Below are 18998 nucleotides of genomic sequence, written 5' to 3' on the forward strand. Positions count from 1 at the left end.
CCTACCTCTGTTCATTCTACAGTCATAGACTGTAGCCTTGAACTGTGAACCAACAGCCATACTTACTTAAGCTGCTTTTGCCACTGTGATAAGAAAAATGACTGACACGGTGTTGCTGTGTCAAAGTTGAATTGCCGGTACACCATGGTGATCCATGCATGCAAATCCAGTACTTTCAGAAGCTAAAGCAAGAGGATATGTTGGAGAACTCCTTAGGCTAACCATAGCAAGACCCTATCTTTAAAAATAAGCCAATGGGAGTTTTAAAATCATAAGTGAAAATTCAATTTACTAAGATGAAGGGTTTATCAGTTCCATGAATCTGTTTGGATTCATGTTTGATGCTCTAAATAGCAAGACCACACTTATATGATGACACTGCCCACCTTTAGAGTGACTTACCTACCACATCTTGTCAACAAGCAGAAACAAACTCTCATGGCCTCCAGGGCTTCCCAGAATATTTCCACCTGTTGGAACTGAATTAAATCCAAACAAGCTTTCTTCTCTTTCATGAGAGTCTCAGCAATACTTTAACCAGCACAGAATCTTAAGGACATCATCTGGACTTTAAGCCCCATCAAATTCTGCTCCAGATTAGTTTCCCCCACTGTCCAGGCCTAATTTCTCTCCCCAAACCCTCATAGTTAGCTTCTTTTCCCTTAATTACTGTTCAACATCTTATCTGAAATACATATAAATTGTAACTCATCATAGACTTTGATTTACAGAAAATAAAAAGTCTAACCAATTTTTTATTTTAAAATAACTCATGCATATTGTATCTTCAGATTAATATTAAAACAATTAAGTTCTTGAGAGATAAAACACTTGACTTTTATTCTTTCACTTTCATTTCATCTTATCTAGAAGCAAACTATATTGCCATAAGCTTCCTAAAATTTATTTTTGATTGACATTTATAAAAAATGATATGAAGTTCTGGTCTATATATACATTGCATCAAGTCAGTCAAGTTGATTAACATATCTACCATGTTATTTTTTTAAGAATGTTTTAAATCTATTGGGATTTTGAGCTATGCAGAACCGTATTGATCCTGGTGATCACCCTGAGTGCAACAGATCACTAAACTAATTCTTCCAGTCTGAAATTCTGTGTCCCTTAGCAGCGGCAAGGACTACAGCCAGGGTAGTACTCACGCTAGGCAAGCACCCCAGCAGAGCTAGATCTCCAGCCTCAGCTTTGGATTCTTTAGGCGCCATCTTCCCTGCCCATCCCCACTCTCAGCAAGTCCTCACTGTTTTCTCCTGTTTCCACAACATTGACTTTTATACATTATATACGAAGATTGTACAGCATTTGGCTTTCAATACCCACCTTCCTACTTTTTCCACAATGCCCTCCAGTTCCAGCTACACTGTTTCAGATCACAGGCTTTCCTAGTTGAAAGACTGGGTGGTATATACTGGGTATATATTCTATATGATCTTCTATTCAGTCATGACACTTGATTGCTTCTGTATCTTGGTTGCTCTCAGTAGCACTGGAATTGATGTGGGAAGTCTCTTCAATACCTTCAGATGCATACCAAGCAGTGTGAATGCTGAATCATGTGGTAATTTTATTTTTGATCATGGGGAAACATCCAAGAGATTTCTAAATTGGCTCCACTGGCTTACCTCTCCACTACGAAAGTCAGCCATCTAAAATGCAGAAGTGCTCAACCTACCTAGATTTCCTTTCATTGTCTTCTATAAATTTTGCACTGTATAAAAGGGAAGGTTGTTTTTTTCTTTTCTCCTTCTTTTTCCTTTTTCCTTCTTTTTTAGGGGTAGGGTGGGGGTGGGTGGCATCCCAAGGATGAGGGAGTGGACCTGAGTGAACTGGGAAGTAAATTGGATCAGGGTTGTTTATATCCTCACTGGCCCATGGGCAAACTTCCAGTGGCCAGTCCCTTAGAGAAAACTGAATCCTTCCCCCTAACACCTCCTCCCCAACCCCTCGCCAAAAGCCATCAATTGTGGGGAGCTACATTCCATCATCTTTGGCACAATTTTAAAGAGTTCTCTTGTCAATGATTTTCTGTCTAGGCTCTTATGTTTTTAGGGTGGGTTGGGGGTGAGATAGGGTGGGATTGGGGGTTGTCACAGAAGCCTTCTATGTCCCTCTTTCTCAATTGTGAATCTGTAGTAACTGCCAAAGTAGCTTCCTTGTCCTTTTCAGTCAGTGAGTACGTGGATCATGGACTTCCACATGGTTTCTGATGACAGCATGGACCATGGACATCCACATGGTCACCAGCATCAGCATGTACCATAGACATCAGCATAATCTCTGGTGACAGGCCAGGCCATGGACAACAACATGGCCCTCTGCCTCAGCACAGGTCACAGGTAGCATCCTAGCCAAGGAGGCTCCTCTGGTATTGCCTTCTCAAGTTTAAATTCATTCTTCTGTGTTTTCTTTTAGTTTCAATGAATTCACATGTTGCCCAAAACTACATCACGGCCATTATTAATTGCTTTAAAATATCTAGCCTGTTTATTAGAAATTGGACTCCCACAGATTTTCAAAACTTAATGTGATACTTTTTCAGAACAATTGTTGTGTATATGTTCGATATCTGACTGGATTTATTTGACAATCTTTTGTTCCTTGATCTTATAGCATATGTTTTCTTTTTAAATTACTTCCTCTTCTATAACTACTATATTTAGAACACTAAGTCTTGTGAGGCAGGATAATCGTTTGATAATACGTTGATAATCGTATGCTTTCACTCATACACATGCTGGGAATCTCTGCTCTGGTCTCACTCCCGCATTCCAAACCCTACCCTTCTTAAAAAGTCAGACTTGGGTGGACTCCTCCTCCAAAGCTACTCCAGACCATGCCTGCAGGGTATTTAAAACCCAACCCCTAGACCCATGGCATGATTTCTCTCCTGCCTTTTCCCTCTGAGAATTACCCTGGAGTTAGAGTTGTTTTGTTCATTTAACCTGAACTTTTAATTTGACCTGATATGATTTATTGCATCGACAGAGAAACCCACAACCAAAAATTCATAAACACTTATCAATATACATGACAGAGTACGTCTTCATATCCATTTTGTTATGAACTTATGTGAGAATGTTATGAACTTATATTATGAACTTTGGTGAGAATCTTGGATGATTAACTGGTACTGTATTACAAAAAGAAGTTGATAGATATTATTTAATACAAGTGGGAACAACCCTAATGCTATGTATGTCTCCAGATGTAAAGGAAATATATGCCTGAAACATGATTTGAATGATAGCAGATTATTATTATGAAATAATTCTTAGAAAACATTATTATATGTGTATGTGTGTATATGTGTGTTCTCATCTAGAATCCCAATAAAGGTAGATAGTTTCTGATTCACTTCCAATCTAAAAAAAATAAATAAATAAAAGGGAAGGTTGTATTCTCATAAAAATATTTTACTGCATTACTGGACCTATTTAGGGCATGTTATATTCTGATACTAATGAAAAGAAAATTTTCTGGTTTGAATCAGTGATTCTTTTTCTGTAAGAAGCTAAGAGCTCATTTGTGTCAATCATGTTACTGTGCTTTCTGATTTTCTTAGTGTGTCAGCTAATCTACTGAGTTCACTTTGTCTTCAGTGGTCCAGAGAATTACCTTTCTTTTTGTATTTACACTTCCCTTCTTGGTTTAGCATTGTAGTCAACTTTAGGTGCACTCTTCTATGACATTAATGCACCCACACTGTGTGATACTCACCTCTAGCTATCTCCGACATTCACTCAGCCTACAGCATGGCCCTGGCTGTTGCCAGCCATCATTCTACTTTCTGTCTCTACAGTTTGATAACCCTATAGATCTCATGCCTGAAATTACATAATAATTTTTGTATTTGGCTCATTTCATATAATGTGTTTAATCTTGTAGCCTGTTTTGGAATTTCATTCACTTTGAAAGCTGAATAATATTTCATTGTATATACCATATTTTGTTTGTCCAATAATAAAATATATGGTTGAGTTTGTCTACCTTTTTATATAGTGAATAATTCTTTCATGAGCATGGATGTACAAATATTCCTTCAAGTCCTTGCTTTCAATTTTTTTCTATACAAAACTGGAATTGAAATGTTATTCCTTATAGGCTAGGACTATATAAGTATTAGCAGTAATAGCACACATCTTTGTCTTGTATCTAACATCAGTGTCGTACTTGCAATGTCTCAGCAATGGAAGCATCTTATTAGGGGCTTTTGCTACATAACTGCCATCACATTGAGGAAGAACTCTTTTAATCATAATGAGAATGTTTACACAGAGTTGTAAATTTTACTTACATTGCCTTTGCCATTTCAGTAGAAATGACAGGGATTTTCCCTTTGTTCTACCCATTTAATTGCCTAAATTAACTGTCAAAGATTGAACTGCTCTTGCATTTTATGAGACGCTTTAGCAAAGAAGCGCATTTGGCATTTTCAGTATGATAATATTAGAGTCAGTATGATAATAATCTATTCGAATACTTGTAATACTGTAATAAAAAGTATAACTGACTCATAGTTTCATTTTCTTGGGCTTTCAACTATCTGGTTTTCTTATCAAGATTATACTAACCTGATTGAGTTTGAATGGGAAGTTTTCTTCTTTTCTGTATTCTTGGAAGGATTTGTATGAACTATGGGTTTCTTGAAGCTTTAGCAGGTACAATCTGTGGGGCAAGTAGCTCTGTCTCTGGCAAGTCTGAACTAGCAGTGGATAAGCTAAACTGAAAAGAGCCACGAATAGATCCACTAGGGGCTCAAACAGTCTTAGAAGAGAATCCATTTTATGTTGTTTCCATTAGTAGTGGGATTTAGCTGTTGATAATGTTCTGTGTTTAATACAGATTTATTGAGTTATAACTGACATTACAGGTTTCATCATTAGTTCACCTATTATTTCGGCTACTTTTATTCCAGTTGTTGAAAGCAATTCTTGTGTTTGCTCTTTATTTACATTATTGTCATTTTGAAGGACTATTTATAATTTGTCAAAGAAGCACAGAGTTTCTGTTCCTCATAGACGTGCTTTGACATTCTTTTCCATGGGCACCTTACATTTTTACTCTGTAGCCAATAACTGTAATTATGATGGATTTTCCTGATTATTTACCTCTATCTCCTAGAGAGTAACAAGGAACTTTAGTTGCCCATTACACATATTTTTGTCTTTATTTAGCTCCTTCTGTGTCTCTCTAGTCACATGGCAGTGTGTTATTTTCTGCATGTGTGATTTTAGCATGTGTCTCTCTAGTAACATAGCAGTGTGTTGTTTTCTGCATGCGTGATTTTAGCATTTCACTGTATGTGATCTAAGTTTAATTTTACTCTATCCATCCTATATTATTTATTTCTATGGTTTTAATTGTGATAACTTTAAGAGCCTAGAGTTTATATTTTATGCACACTTCCTTTGTAACCTCATATATGGTTAATGTTTTATTAACTTTGCTTATGCTATGAGAAGAATGTAAATTCTCTGTTGAAATTTGAGTCAATGTATATTCATTAATCTACACATATGCATTAACTGTTTCCTAAAATCTTTATTTTATACTTTTGTCATATGATGATTTTTATTTTTAACAAAATTATAAGGCTTACTTGCTATTTCTATATATTTGTGGGCAATTTCATTTTTCTCTTAGTTCTTCACTTATACACCTCACAACAAAGCATTGTGTGCTGGAAGTTCCTCACAGGTAATTCTTTGTGAATTCTTCCACTCCACAATATTACATCTTCAATCCTCAGTGTTCCACCTTTGTGCTGACTAAGATTTGTCAACTTGACACAAATTGGAGTCACCTGGGAAGAGGGACCTTCAACTGAAGAATTGTCTATAACAGATTCGCTTGTCAGCATGGGGGGGGGCATTTTCTTGACTAATGTGTGAGGGCCTAACACACTGGGTCAGTGATCCTGGGTTCTATAAGAAAGCAGGCTGGGCGAGCCAGTAAACAGCATTCCTCCATAGTTTCTGATTCAGTTCTTACCTTCAAAACCTGGTCTTGTGCTCCTGTCCCAACTTTCCTCAGTGATGGCCTGTAACCTGTAAACCAAACAAACCCTTTCTTACTTAAAGTTTTGGTCAGTGTTTTCTCAGAACAACAGAATGCAAACTAGAACAACCCTCAATTCTATTTTTCTGATATTAATTCAATTAAAGATGGCTCAGTGTAGGTTTTCCATATCTCTCTTTCTATCTTTTCTTTGCAAATTTGTTTTTTAAATGTCTTTTTCTTAGTTAGCGGTTCTACTGGTGTCATAAAACACCAAAATCAATTTGGGGAGAAAAGGGTTTTTTTCAGTGTAGACTTCTCCATCACAATCCATCACAGTCCACTCAAGGCAGAAGCCTGGACGCAGAAGTCATGGAGTGCTGTTTTCTGGCTTGCTCCCCACTGCTTGCTTGGCCTGATTGTTATACACTCTGGGATTACCTGCCCATTGTGGGCTAGGCCCTCTGTATTGATCATTAATCAAGAAAATACCCCACAGGCTTACTCATAGCCCAATCCAGTGGGAGTATTTTCTCAATTGAGATTCCTTCTTTCCAAATGGACCCAGGCTCCATCAAGCTGACAAAAAAAAAGTCAATCTCTAATAAACAATTTAGAGGTGAATGCTGATTTTTTAATTTATTTATGCAATTTGAGTTTGTATTTTATAATAGAAAAGATTACCTATTCAATTAACCAAGGGAAAAAAGCTAAACAACTTAGGGAAATTGCAGCAGGGGGTAAGGATGAATGAGGACAGAAGGCATAAGTCTTAATAACATAATTTCAACAAAGCAAATGAGCGAATCAAGGAGATGGAAGAGACTTTTTGACTGGATAGCAACAACAAAATGATTTAAGAATGCAGCATCTGCAAAAGACACAGAACAAACAGAAGTGAAAAAAGTAAATCAGGCAAATATCAATCGAAATAAAACTGGAATATAATTCTTAGTGCTTGAAGATATATCTGGATATTGCAATGTGCTGCTGGTTTTGCACTTCCATGCCTCCATCTGACCATATTGCTCTAACAACAGTAGGAATGTTGTTCATGGAACTGCAAGGTCCTAGTTAGCTTGGATGTTGAGGGGTGGGAAGGAGAATTACTCTGTATTCACAACAGTTAAAATACAAAAAAAGTAACTGAGATCAATGACAGAGCATCCAATCACTCTTTCCAAATGCCAGCTTTACAGCATTGCTTAAAATGGCGTCTAATTTTATCTTTTGGATCTTTATGTTGCCTAACAAAAATGAAAATTTCTTAAAGGAGAAAACTACTGTGAACCAAATACTGGCTACATTGTGGTAGGCATAGAGAAATTCAAAATACATGGGGATTTTGTTGGTTTTGGGTTTTTTCAATTAAATAAAGTTCATTGGGTACTCCATATCCATTTTGAGAGATACTTGGGATACAGATGTAATTCACACACACTGTGTCTTCAAATGCCTTCTTACTGATAATGGGCAGATTGACACCATGCAACAAAATATTTCAGATTATGATGCTATTGAGAAAGTCTGTGAAGAGAAGGAAAAAAAAATCACTGGAGAGAAGCTAGGACTGACGAAAGAGGGTTACCCTACCAGAGAGGAAGCATGACACAAGAGACAAAATTTATAATTTCCCCCAGAAAATATGAATTGCTAAAATGGGTACAAGAAGAAACAGATAAACTCAATGGATCAAGAAGTATTTAAGTATTAGCAGAATAATCAAAGATTTACTTTTCCATCTTGAAAAAAATATCACATCTGGATCACTAAGGAGTTCTACCAAACTTCAAAAGCCAGTTGTTGGAACAGGAGAGATGGTTCAGTGCTTAAGAACACCTGTTCCTCTTACAGAGAACCTGAGTTTGGTTCCTAGAATCCCTGTCAGTGGCTCACAGCCATCTCTTGAAAGGCATATTCAGACATGCAAAAACATCAAAAGTGTCTCATGTTGTATTTACCAATTCAGTAAGACATCATAGTTATGCTAACAATTGCCATTTTCTGTCTGTTACAACATCAGTCAAAGAGCTATGGCATTGCCTTATAATTCCTTTAATACTTGCAAGAACCATGCAAAGCAGAATCCTCAGTTTGAATACGAGGAAACAGACCAGGAGAGGTTAAGACATTTGCTCAGTCACACAGCTTGTAACTGGAGGAGCAATACTCTGATGCAAGGCTGGGAGGTCTGTGGGACTGCTGTTGCCACCACAGCATGGATGTTTGTAACATGAACACTAACTGAGAAACCAATATTGGAAGCACATTGGTACATAGAAATACAGTTCATGCTTCATAGAAGTGCATTTTACATACATCATCAAAAGAGTTCTTATAATTAGGAACTTCATCCTAACCTGAGGTCTATTAAATCCATAATGTGGAAGTAAAAGTAATTTTCTTTTGTCTTTTTGTTTTTGTTTGTTTGCTTGCTTGCTCGTTTTTGAGTTTCTCTGTGTTCCAGGGAGTCTAGCGCTCCCTTAGTAGACCAGTCCTTGAATTCACAGAGATTCACCTGACCTGCCTCTACCTCCAGAATGCTGGGACTAAGGGCATGGAACACTGTAGCAGGCTTTCTGTTTAGTCACCAATCATCTCTCAAATCATGAAATGGAGACTTACTATTAGCTATGAATGCTCAGTCTTAACTTAGGCTCCTTTCTGGCTAGCTATTATAACTTAATTTAACCTGTTTTCTTCATCTACATTTTTCCTTGCGGTTTTTACCCTTCTTTCATTCTGTATGCCCTGCTTTTCCTCCTTCTTCCATGTCTATCTGGCTGGTAACTGCCTAACTGGCTGGCTGGCATCTCCTCCTTCTCACTTCCCCTCTAGCCTAGATTACTCCTCCTTATCCTCTCTGGCTGCCACCTTTGCCTATCCTTCTCCTTCCTAGCTCTTGGTCATTCAGCTTTTTATAAGACCAATCAGGTGCCTTAGGTAGGTAAAACAACACATCTTTAATTAAACAAATGCAACATAAGCAAATGTAACACATCTTTACATAGTTTAAAATAATATTCCACAACAGAACACCACACCTGGTGCAGTTTTCTATGAATTATTTTAAATATAAATACCATATAAAACATTTCCAGATTATACTTTACTAGAATAATTAAACTGAATGCCTTGTGAAGGAAATAGTGAAATGTGGTAAGAAGGGACGTGCTAGAAAACACGAGTTAAATGATCAAACAAATGTTGAAAAACATTCCCCCACTCTTGCTCAGTCTCTCAAGTGCTGCTTGCCACAGAAAGGCAAAAAAATCATCTCCCCCACCAAAATATCCTAAGATAAAAGACCTGAGAGTTTTAAATGGACACAATAATTTTGTTATCCACACTATGAGACAGTACCAAAATTTATTTGACTGTTAGATTTTGTCCCAAGTTGTTTGGATATCCTAAAATAAGTCAAATCCCTTGAAACAAAGATTCTAAGAAACTGAGGAAGTTGCATATAAAGGGAGTGCTGCCAAGGAGCAGAAATGTTGGTGTGATGTGTCCACCTGCACAATGTGATCACTGTCAATATCAGAATCTGTGAGGTCAACAAAAACAAATAATCAATAGCCTCACAAAGCCAAATGTTATAGGCTGGCTCCTTGGGTCTCAGTGGCTTCTCTATAAACCTGGTAGTTTGAGTCCTGACTTTTTTTTAACTTTTGCTATAAGCAGAGGTTTCACATAAAATGCCTGAATAACTCCAGAGTGTTCTGGTGTTCACCTCCTGAGCTCATCCGGTTCCCAGACTATCAGACTGCGCAACCCTTCTGGATAGCAGCGAAGCCATGCACACTATTCTGGTCCTTGCTCTGACTGCATCTGGTTGAGAAGGGTGTGGTGTAACCAAAGGCTGAAGCTGATTACACCAATAATCATGGAGATTATCAATCAAACATCTGCCTTGTCTGCAACATGTAGGTGGTGAAATGTGATGTCTGAGTAACTGAGAGACGAACAAAAGGGAAATAAAGTCCACGTTGACAGAAGTAAGTGCTGGGAAGATTCATAGTGCTTCAGGTGCTAGAAGTGAAGTGAGGCCCCTGTCACTCAGAATGAGTAGAAAGAATTTAAAGACAGAAGTTATCTGAAATTTAGGAGAAAGCATCAGCTCACCTGTGCTGCTACTCCATCTTTGATCCCTTGCATTCATAAAAACACCATCTCTGTGATTCCTTGCCCTTATGACAGGAATTCTCTTTTGTTCTTCAAAAGCCTATATCCAAGATTAAAATCCCAATGTTAAATATGAACCTTAATGTCCTTCTATCAATTGATGGGGTGTCAAGTGATACCAAGTCCCCAATACCTGCTTATCTAAACCTCTTATTCTCTCACTGAATCCTGAAAGACACTACTGGGCTGCGCTCACTAACTGCCCAACACCAGCTGTGTGGCAGGGTTTAACAAACCTATTGCTGCTCGTTCTTCACTCTGTTTCATCCTCCACATCCAGTGTATCATTAACAACTGCTTCTGGAAACATCTCTTCCTTCCGTACCGCTGTCGATGCCTTAACATAAGAATTTATTACCTATTCTCTTTCATTTAAATGGTCTGTTGCAATTTAATCTTCAATCCATATGCTTAAAAGTCATTTTTTTTACTGAAAATATCTGATCTTGTCACTGTTCTACTTTGGAAAAAGCTTTCACTGCTACCCAATATAAATAAGCTAATACTCACATAATTCATATAATTTGACCTAGCTTTTGAGGTTTCTTTATATGGCCTTTCAGGTTAAAATATCCTCACCTATTTTCCATTATACCCTACTCATTTTATTCTATTTTTATATATGTAGATGCTTTGCTTGCTTGTATGTTTGTGTATCACATGTGTGCCTGGTGCTTGCTGTGGCAAGAAGAGGAAGTCAAATCCCCTGGACCATTGTTATTGATGACTGTGAGCTGTCATGTGAGTGCTGCTACCAGAACCTGAGTCCTATGGTAGAGCTGTCAGTGCTTTTAATCACTCAGTCATCCCTCCAGCATCCCACAAACTGATCCTCTTAACCCAAGGTCACACATCCCCCTCCTCACCTCTTGTAGTCATCTAGAGACACCTTTATTATATCACACTGCTTATATGTCAGCTTTCCTCATTCAACTATGAACTCTCTGAGGACAGAGAGCATGCCTTTCTCATTTATAGTCTTATGACAAACATGGTGATGGGTGAGCTGTCAATTGGCAACACATGTTTGTTGAAAGAGTGAATTATCCCTCAATATTATGACTTACCTACATCTGACTTTCCCTCAGTACCCTGATGAAACTTCTTCTCAAAAATATATTCTTCCACTTCTATCTACTCTTCCTCCTATATCCTATCTATATTATCAGAATATGTTCAAGGGAAAAGGCAAATGGAGAGTGGGAACATATTTCCAATCCCACCTCCCTGACTTTCCACATTCTCCTCTGATTACTGAATTACGCTAGACCCTGTCTGAACAGATAACATTGGTAAAGCCTTGAAAAGAGCTCTATTGTGTTCATCCTGGTGGAATTCTTTTATCCAGTATTCTGAGGCTTCATCACCCTCACTAATCCTCACTGTTGCTTCTGTGAGGCATGGAATACCTCGTGGTCTGTCCATCACTGATACTGCTGCTCACTGCTGACATATTCACCAAAGACCTCAAAAATTTTATGATTCAAGAATCAAGCTAAGAATTCCACTCCTTAACTGCACAACATAGGATGCCCATTCTTTTTAGCTTATTTTGTCCTCGTTGCAAAGAACAAAACAAAAACCTACTCACTTAACACAGGAAAGAGAAGGAGAAGAAAGGATAGGGGAGAACTGAACGCAACTTGAAAATATTGTTTGAGAACAATTTCTCTTACCAGTGTCCAAAAACAAACAAACGAACAAACAAAAAAACAAGATTCAAATAGAGATATATTCAGTTACTTGTCTGCTTCACCACTGAATTACAAAGCTGGAAAATCAGCTTCTATTATGCCAAGGAACCCAAGAGAATATTGACCTGGAAAAATTCTAACCCCAAAAGAGCACCTCCCAGAAGATGACTACAGCTCCTGTAGGAAATCATTTAACCACAAATTCCAACTCCCCTTCACTCCTACAGCCTCAGTCACACATCTCAAAGGGCTGATCCCTTGAATCGTGACAACCTGACCCACATCAGCAACCCAGAGGCCATATGGCAACATATGTCTTTCCAGTCTACTGGATAGGGAAAGGGAGGGACAACCAATTGAATGATTGTATTGAAATCCTATAATTTATGATTTGTCAATAACACTTGCCTTTTGGAGAGTTCTCTTCACCCTTGACAAATTCTAGCAGCTAAAATATATAACTATAGCCACCTAAGACACCTCTAAAACCATTCTTTGCAGTGAAGAACAGGGACCGTCTGGGGAAAGGGGCATCCTCTATATTAAAGACTTCAAAGGGAAAAATACTTTGGTTCTTAGATTTAAAAGCTAGCTTGTAAATGGGATCAACTACACTGGAATGAACTGGGGCAGAAGTTGAAATTCAAGTACTTTTTGATCAGATCACAAAGTGACATTATTACTCCTGCAGTCATTAAACCACACTGACCAAATAACATCTGAGTTTTGATAAATCAAGTCAGAGAAAGATACTTTCTTGAAACACAGAAAAAATAGCTCTCGTGGTGAAACTGGGTTTTATCAAACATGTACCCAAATTCCTGCATTTAACTCCCTCAAAATCATCCCTGTCTTAGGCTCATTTCTGAGCAAGTGATGCATCCTGGCTCAGTGTAAAGTGGAGGTAGGATGAAAGTCCGGAGTTGCAGATCAGGGTCTTTACTATTGTATTTAGCAGTCACACAACACTAGGACACTAGAACACCCATAGTGTGAAAGAACTAGGCTACCTCATGGCCAAGAAAGGTCTCACCTAATTCAAGTCACCTAAGTGATAAGGAACTATCATCTCCAAAAATAATTGCTGTAACATTTGAACAATTCAGATGTTGAAAAAAAAATCTTAGACAAAGTTCTCTCTCATGTTCTTGAATTCTACTTACCCTAGCACTATGCAGCTTGAGCAAAACTTTTTTTTTTCTGACAGCCACTCACATAACTGAAGACAGATACTGTGCCTCTCATTCATGGTCCAACCATACACCAATCCATCTAAGCTTATTCTCTTTACTACGTCCACCTAATCATGGCATCTATTTCCTTAGAACACATATCAAGTTGTTCATAGCCTTACTGAAATGTGATCACCAGAAGTTAAAAAAAAATGTGATAAGTGCCAAATAAAGAAGACCTGGTTAATCTGCTCCTTTTAAAGTAGTCTACCATTGCACTGGCTGCCAGCTGCCATATCACAGCCACTGTCACAATAAAACTTCTTTATTTGTAAATCTGCAATATCCTTGTGAAACTTAACTTAGGACCAAAGTCAGATTTTTACTTTTGTTTCTGTAAAGTTCATTTTATAACATTTCAACCCCTGGTACTTCATGCCAAAAATCTTCTTGGATCTTTACTTTTAAAACATCTGCCATCTTTTTACATATTCATCCAAGTTATTGATGAAACATACTAACTATAACACAGTTTTAAAAGTCAGTCCTGGAACATACCACCAGAGATTCCCCTTCATAGTGATATGAATCTACAAGATTTGGGTCTTCTGGCCACTAAAATGCTACATCATTGAATGCCTGTCCTTATCACTCTTTTATTTACCTTGTTTTCTTATCCACAATGATCTAATCTTCCAGTTGCATTTGTAGTGAGTTCCATAAATAAGTTTGCTCAGGACCTGGGGGAACTTATTGAAAAAAATGTGAACTCTACAGCTGGGAAAAGAGAAAAGAAACTCCAAGCAGCATGAGGTGGTGGAAATAGGAGCCTGGGTGACCTGGGTTTAAGTTCTCCTTGCTCACCTTATCACTATCAGTTCTCTCATCTCTGAAACAGGGATGGTAATAATGACCTCACAGTGTTGCTCTGAGGCAGAGAAGTAATGCATTGAAAAATCTTAGCACATTCTTATCACACAGCGAGCACACAATAGAGATCAGTCTTATGATTATGATTAGCATGGTTACACCATGCTAAGACACAATAGCTGCTGACACACAAAGACAATTACACCCAAAATTTAAAAAGAAGACCTATGTTCTATGAGTGCTAACTGCTGTTCAAAATGAAAGAGCCAGGAATTTACTGAAATTAGGAATGAAAGCATTGAAATATTGTACTTTTTAACCTAAACAATATTGGCAATCTCCCTTGTTTGCTCTTCTTTGCTCATGTTTCAGACATGGTTAACAGGACCCAAGGAGATAAAAGAGGATTCAGAAATAGTCAATGCCAAAATAAAAAAGAAACGGAAAATTGAGAATAGGACACAGACACATAAATAAATAAAAATATAGTTTTGTAAGTGGTAAACCGGAGATGGCAAATAAGGTTCTATGCACAAAGTGGTGGCTCAGGAGGGCCCTAGGGGAGACTGAAGCTAAAGCTAAGGGACTCTAAACAGTGAGAATAGCATGCATAGACTTCCAGCAGGATTGAGTTCTCTAACATGACTTTTCCACAATACTCGAGAAGTAAAAGAGGAGCTTGAAGAATATGGATGCACGCATAATTGTGAAGGGACTTTTATGTCAAGTACAGGACTTTAGAATCCATCAGGCAAAGAGCCAGCACACAGAATGACATTATAGGCTGAGAGATGAATAACAGAAATGGATGAGTGTGATATTTACTACAAATACCCAATTGACAGATGTTACAGTCCAGAACCCAAACTGTCACATAGGAGATGTAGAATAGGCCTTCATAAAGAATATAAGTCTAAAAATAATACACATCATATGGCTAAGCATGGGAGATAGGAAGAAGAAAATATAACCAGTGTGCAGATTTCTGGAAGAGAGGGCCCTGTGGTAGGGATCAATAGTGAGATGGTTTTCAACAATATGGACTGCGATGACTGTGATCATGGCTGATCCACATGGAAGTACAGGTTGTTTAGCTACTAGCATAGAAATCAAAAGAGAGATCCAGGATAGGAGTCTCCTGTAGTTTTCAGGAATCGTTTACCCCGTCTTCCACACAAACTTATCCACACCTCTTACCAAGCTCCACTTGTGGGTTATACGGAAGGATGCCTCTTGAAAACATGGCAAACTAATGAATTTTGACCAACAAACTTGTATTTCTAGTGATCATGACTTGGAATTCAAGAGCCCACATTCTCGCACCATTTTGAAAAATCAAAATTAATGTGACTGTCTTCTCTCCAGTTATTATAGAATCAGTATTTGTCTCATAGTAAGTTCTCTCATTAGCCAGAGATGAAATTCATGGTTAAAAGAGGCATGAAGGTAGGCATTGAACTTGTAATGAATTATATATATGCATGTATATGTACACATTTATAGAAACAAGAAAGGATCAGTGTACACTTACCAGGTCAAATTGGAAGCTACAAAAACATAATTATGGGCCTGCATACATGAAACTTTAGTAAAGTCTCTTTCAGAAAATCACCAACACCACAGTATGGTAGGAGGCCACTTGTCTGTTCCTAGCTGCTCAGCCCCGAAATAATCACACCGAAACCATATTGTTTGCAATACTGTTTGACCAATAGCTTAAGCGTATTTCTGGCTAACTCATATTTTAAATTAACCCATCTCCATTAATCTGTGTATTGCCACGAGACTGTGGCTTACTGGGTAAAGTATGTAAATCCAGATTTGGAGCTTGCTACAACAAGTACACATGAGTACGTGAGGAAGCTGGGAAGTAAACACATGTCATTGGAGAAGCAGAGGTGGAGATATGGGTGGTTCTGGGTTTGGTTAAGAATGAATCAGACCATCCCACAGAAGGTGGCTCCTCCCTGGATGGACTTACTATATAAAAAGGCCATTCACTAAGACTGCAGTACCCAGCAAGCTCCTTCAGCTGTGTTCTATCCACTCTTCCTCCAAACAAGGTAAGTGGGAATGCATTTAACTTTGCCAGATTAATACTAAGACAAGTGGACACCTGTATAAATTTGCATACTATCAGCCTTAATTTTTTGTTCTCATTCAAACTTCTTGAGAACTATGTTTAAGTTATTGATTTTTTTGTCCTCTCTTTTAAAAAAAACTACATTCATTCAAGCTCCACTTGGCATGGAGTTAATAAATCCAACCAGCTTTGTTAGGATAAATAACTCAACCTATTACATAGATGCTGAAATATATTAGTATCACCATTTTATTATATCAATGCACACTAAAATTTCCTTGTATATTTATTCTTTTAATTATTTCTCATTGTTTTCTGCTTCTCTGTGTTCCCAAGTAGGATTAGCCTTTAATTTTTCAATTCCATTATTTACCTCATGATGAGTTTCTTTCCAGTTTGAACATAAACCAGGATAAACTATAATGATCTTTATGGTTCTGCAGTAACACACACATACACACACACACACACACACACACACACACACACACACATACACACACACACACACACACACACACCAGCTATCACTGTTCTCAAAAGAGGGGTTAATCTAAAACAATCAAATAAACTATTGTACAAAGTAACATTTTAGTAAACAATCAATTTGATCATTTTCTGATTAAAAATTAATATTCTATCACATGTAGAGTGAAATGCATCAGTGTTGACTATTTAAAGGTCATCCTACCTGACTCACCTCTATCTCTCACATTAACCTGCACGAATCATGGATTTTATTTCCCCTTCATTTTGAACACTTCAGAAGATTTAAATTCAATTCTTTCAGGGGATAAATATAATCTTGCAAAACTATCTATTCAAATAAATCACAACAAAAGTCAGCAAGCACATTTCATTTTGTCCAAAACTCCAAGGTCCATAATTCTTTAGGTCAGATTACTATAGTCATATTTGACAAATTTATGTTACCTATAGTATTTTTGTTCTGCCTGTTATGTAAGTCTAAAAGTCATCATTGCAATGCCTCTATACAATACATACTTATGTCATTTATTGATTATGCCTACTATTTTCCGGTCACTGAAAAGATAAGCACCTGAGCTTTTTATCCCCCTTCCAGGAAGAACAATCAGTTCACCAAGAGTAACTACGATGCACAGAGCACACTGAGGTCTAGGAGATTAGGAATCTACTATTGGGAATGAATTTAAAACTCCAAAACAGGCCGTGTCCTATACCAAAAAAAAATTGCTCAATGTTTTTAATTTGCAGTGAGTAGGGAGAAGTTGTTCATGATCAAGTTTCATTTCAAAAGTGTATTTCTTAAAGAAAACTACAGGTTTAAAATATAAATAATCATTACAGTAATAAATACAACCAACAAAATAAAAATGAATTTTGTTTCATCTTTCTAGGTACATATATACCATTGAAAGATGTCCACTCTCCTGGAAAACATCACTTCCATGATTGACATATTCCAGCAATACTCAAACAATGATAAGGAAACAGAAACACTGAGCAAAAAGGAGCTGAAGGAACTTCTGGAAATAGAATTACGGGCAGTTCTGAAGGTAAGAAACAGAAAAAACAACCAAGAAAATCAGACTTTCAGTTCCTCCCCAATAATCTAAGCTAAGATTGTATAAAACATTATTTAATTACATTATGTAATTTAAGAGCCCTGACTAAGAAGAGAGAAATGTTATTTAGCTGTCTTTGAATATGTACATACATATTATTCATGTAGGGATAGCATATGTAAAAAATGAATAATACCAATATTTAATTACAAAAATATGAGTGTAAATTAACTTTTCACAATAGGTTTCCCAACATCAAGAAATGTAGAAGGGTTGACTAAGAAGGAAATTAAGTGATAGAGTAAATAAAATTCAGATTCACAAAGTGAGGAAAAGAGTAATTGACCTCAGGAAATGAGGCATGATTCCTAGCTAATCTTTAAACATTAATTGATACATTACGAATATATGTGAGACAAGAATAAAAGATTATAAAAGCACTACAAATGAAAAAAATCTAAATGACGTAGCACAAATGATGGTACAAAACATAAATTAAAATAGCAATTGAACTATAAAGTTGAAATTAGTTGGTATGAAGGAATGTGTGTCTGCAATTCTTACAGAATCCAGATGATGAAGATATTGCAGATGTCTTCATGCAAATCCTGGATGTAGACCATAATGAGAAAATAGATTTCACTGAGTATTTACTGCTGGTGTTGAAGTTAGCTCAAGCATATTATGAATCATCTCGCAACAAAAGTTTGCAAACTGGATCCAAGAGAAGAAGAAAGGATCATTATAAACAAGTAGAGGAAGATGGAGAAGAGGAAGAAGAAGAAGAAAGAAGACAAAGACACAGAAGAACTGATGGAAAGCAAAATAAAGAAAGATCGAAAAGTCCCAGAGGAAGAGGAAAAGAAAGACATGGATCAAGCAGTAGAAAACAGGAGAGGGACACAAATACCCATGGAGAAACAGAAAAACGTGGGAAACATCACAGTTCAAATAGAAAGCATCGCAGAGGATCTAATTCGGTTGAAAGAAGAGACAGCAAAGGAAAGAAAAATAGAAAAACAAAGGAAACAAACAAAATAAAATATGGAGTTGTAAAATATGAAAATGAAAATTATGAAGGAACGGATAAATACAGTGGTGATTATTACTATGAAAAAGGGGATGTCCAAGAAGAACGAGAAAATGAAAGAAGCTCAAACAGGCAAAAAATTGAACAAAAAGAGTCTACAGACAGGACCAGGCAGTCCGGCCACAGAGAAACCGCAAGAGGCCATGCAAGTGAACACGAACAGTCTACAGACAGGTCCAGGCAGCCCGGCTCCCGGCAGAGAAGCGAGCCCTCCCAAAGACAGGCTGACTCTCCCAGGGGCACCACAAGAACAGGCTCCCGAGGAAGACAGGAGTCCCCAGCTGGCCACCAGTCACCAGATGGACACAGGCATTCCACCTCAAGGAGGGAGAGACACCA

General features: G+C 37.4%; 1 protein-coding gene across 1 annotated transcript in view; it reads left to right on the plus strand.

Annotated features, from left to right (window-relative positions):
• Positions 1-17422: 17422 nt before the first annotated feature.
• Flg (filaggrin) overlaps positions 17423-18998 on the plus strand; it is a 37644-nt gene continuing 36068 nt past the window's right edge. Inside the window, exons 1-2 of the mRNA XM_013353744.2 lie at positions 17423-17560; positions 18136-18808. Coding sequence (XP_013209198.2) covers positions 17423-17560; positions 18136-18808 — 811 coding nt within the window. The remainder of the gene's footprint in view (positions 17561-18135; positions 18809-18998) is intronic.

Source organism: Microtus ochrogaster, unplaced genomic scaffold, assembly GCF_000317375.1.
Source record: "Microtus ochrogaster isolate Prairie Vole_2 unplaced genomic scaffold, MicOch1.0 UNK16, whole genome shotgun sequence".
NCBI lineage: Eukaryota > Metazoa > Chordata > Mammalia > Rodentia > Cricetidae > Microtus > Microtus ochrogaster.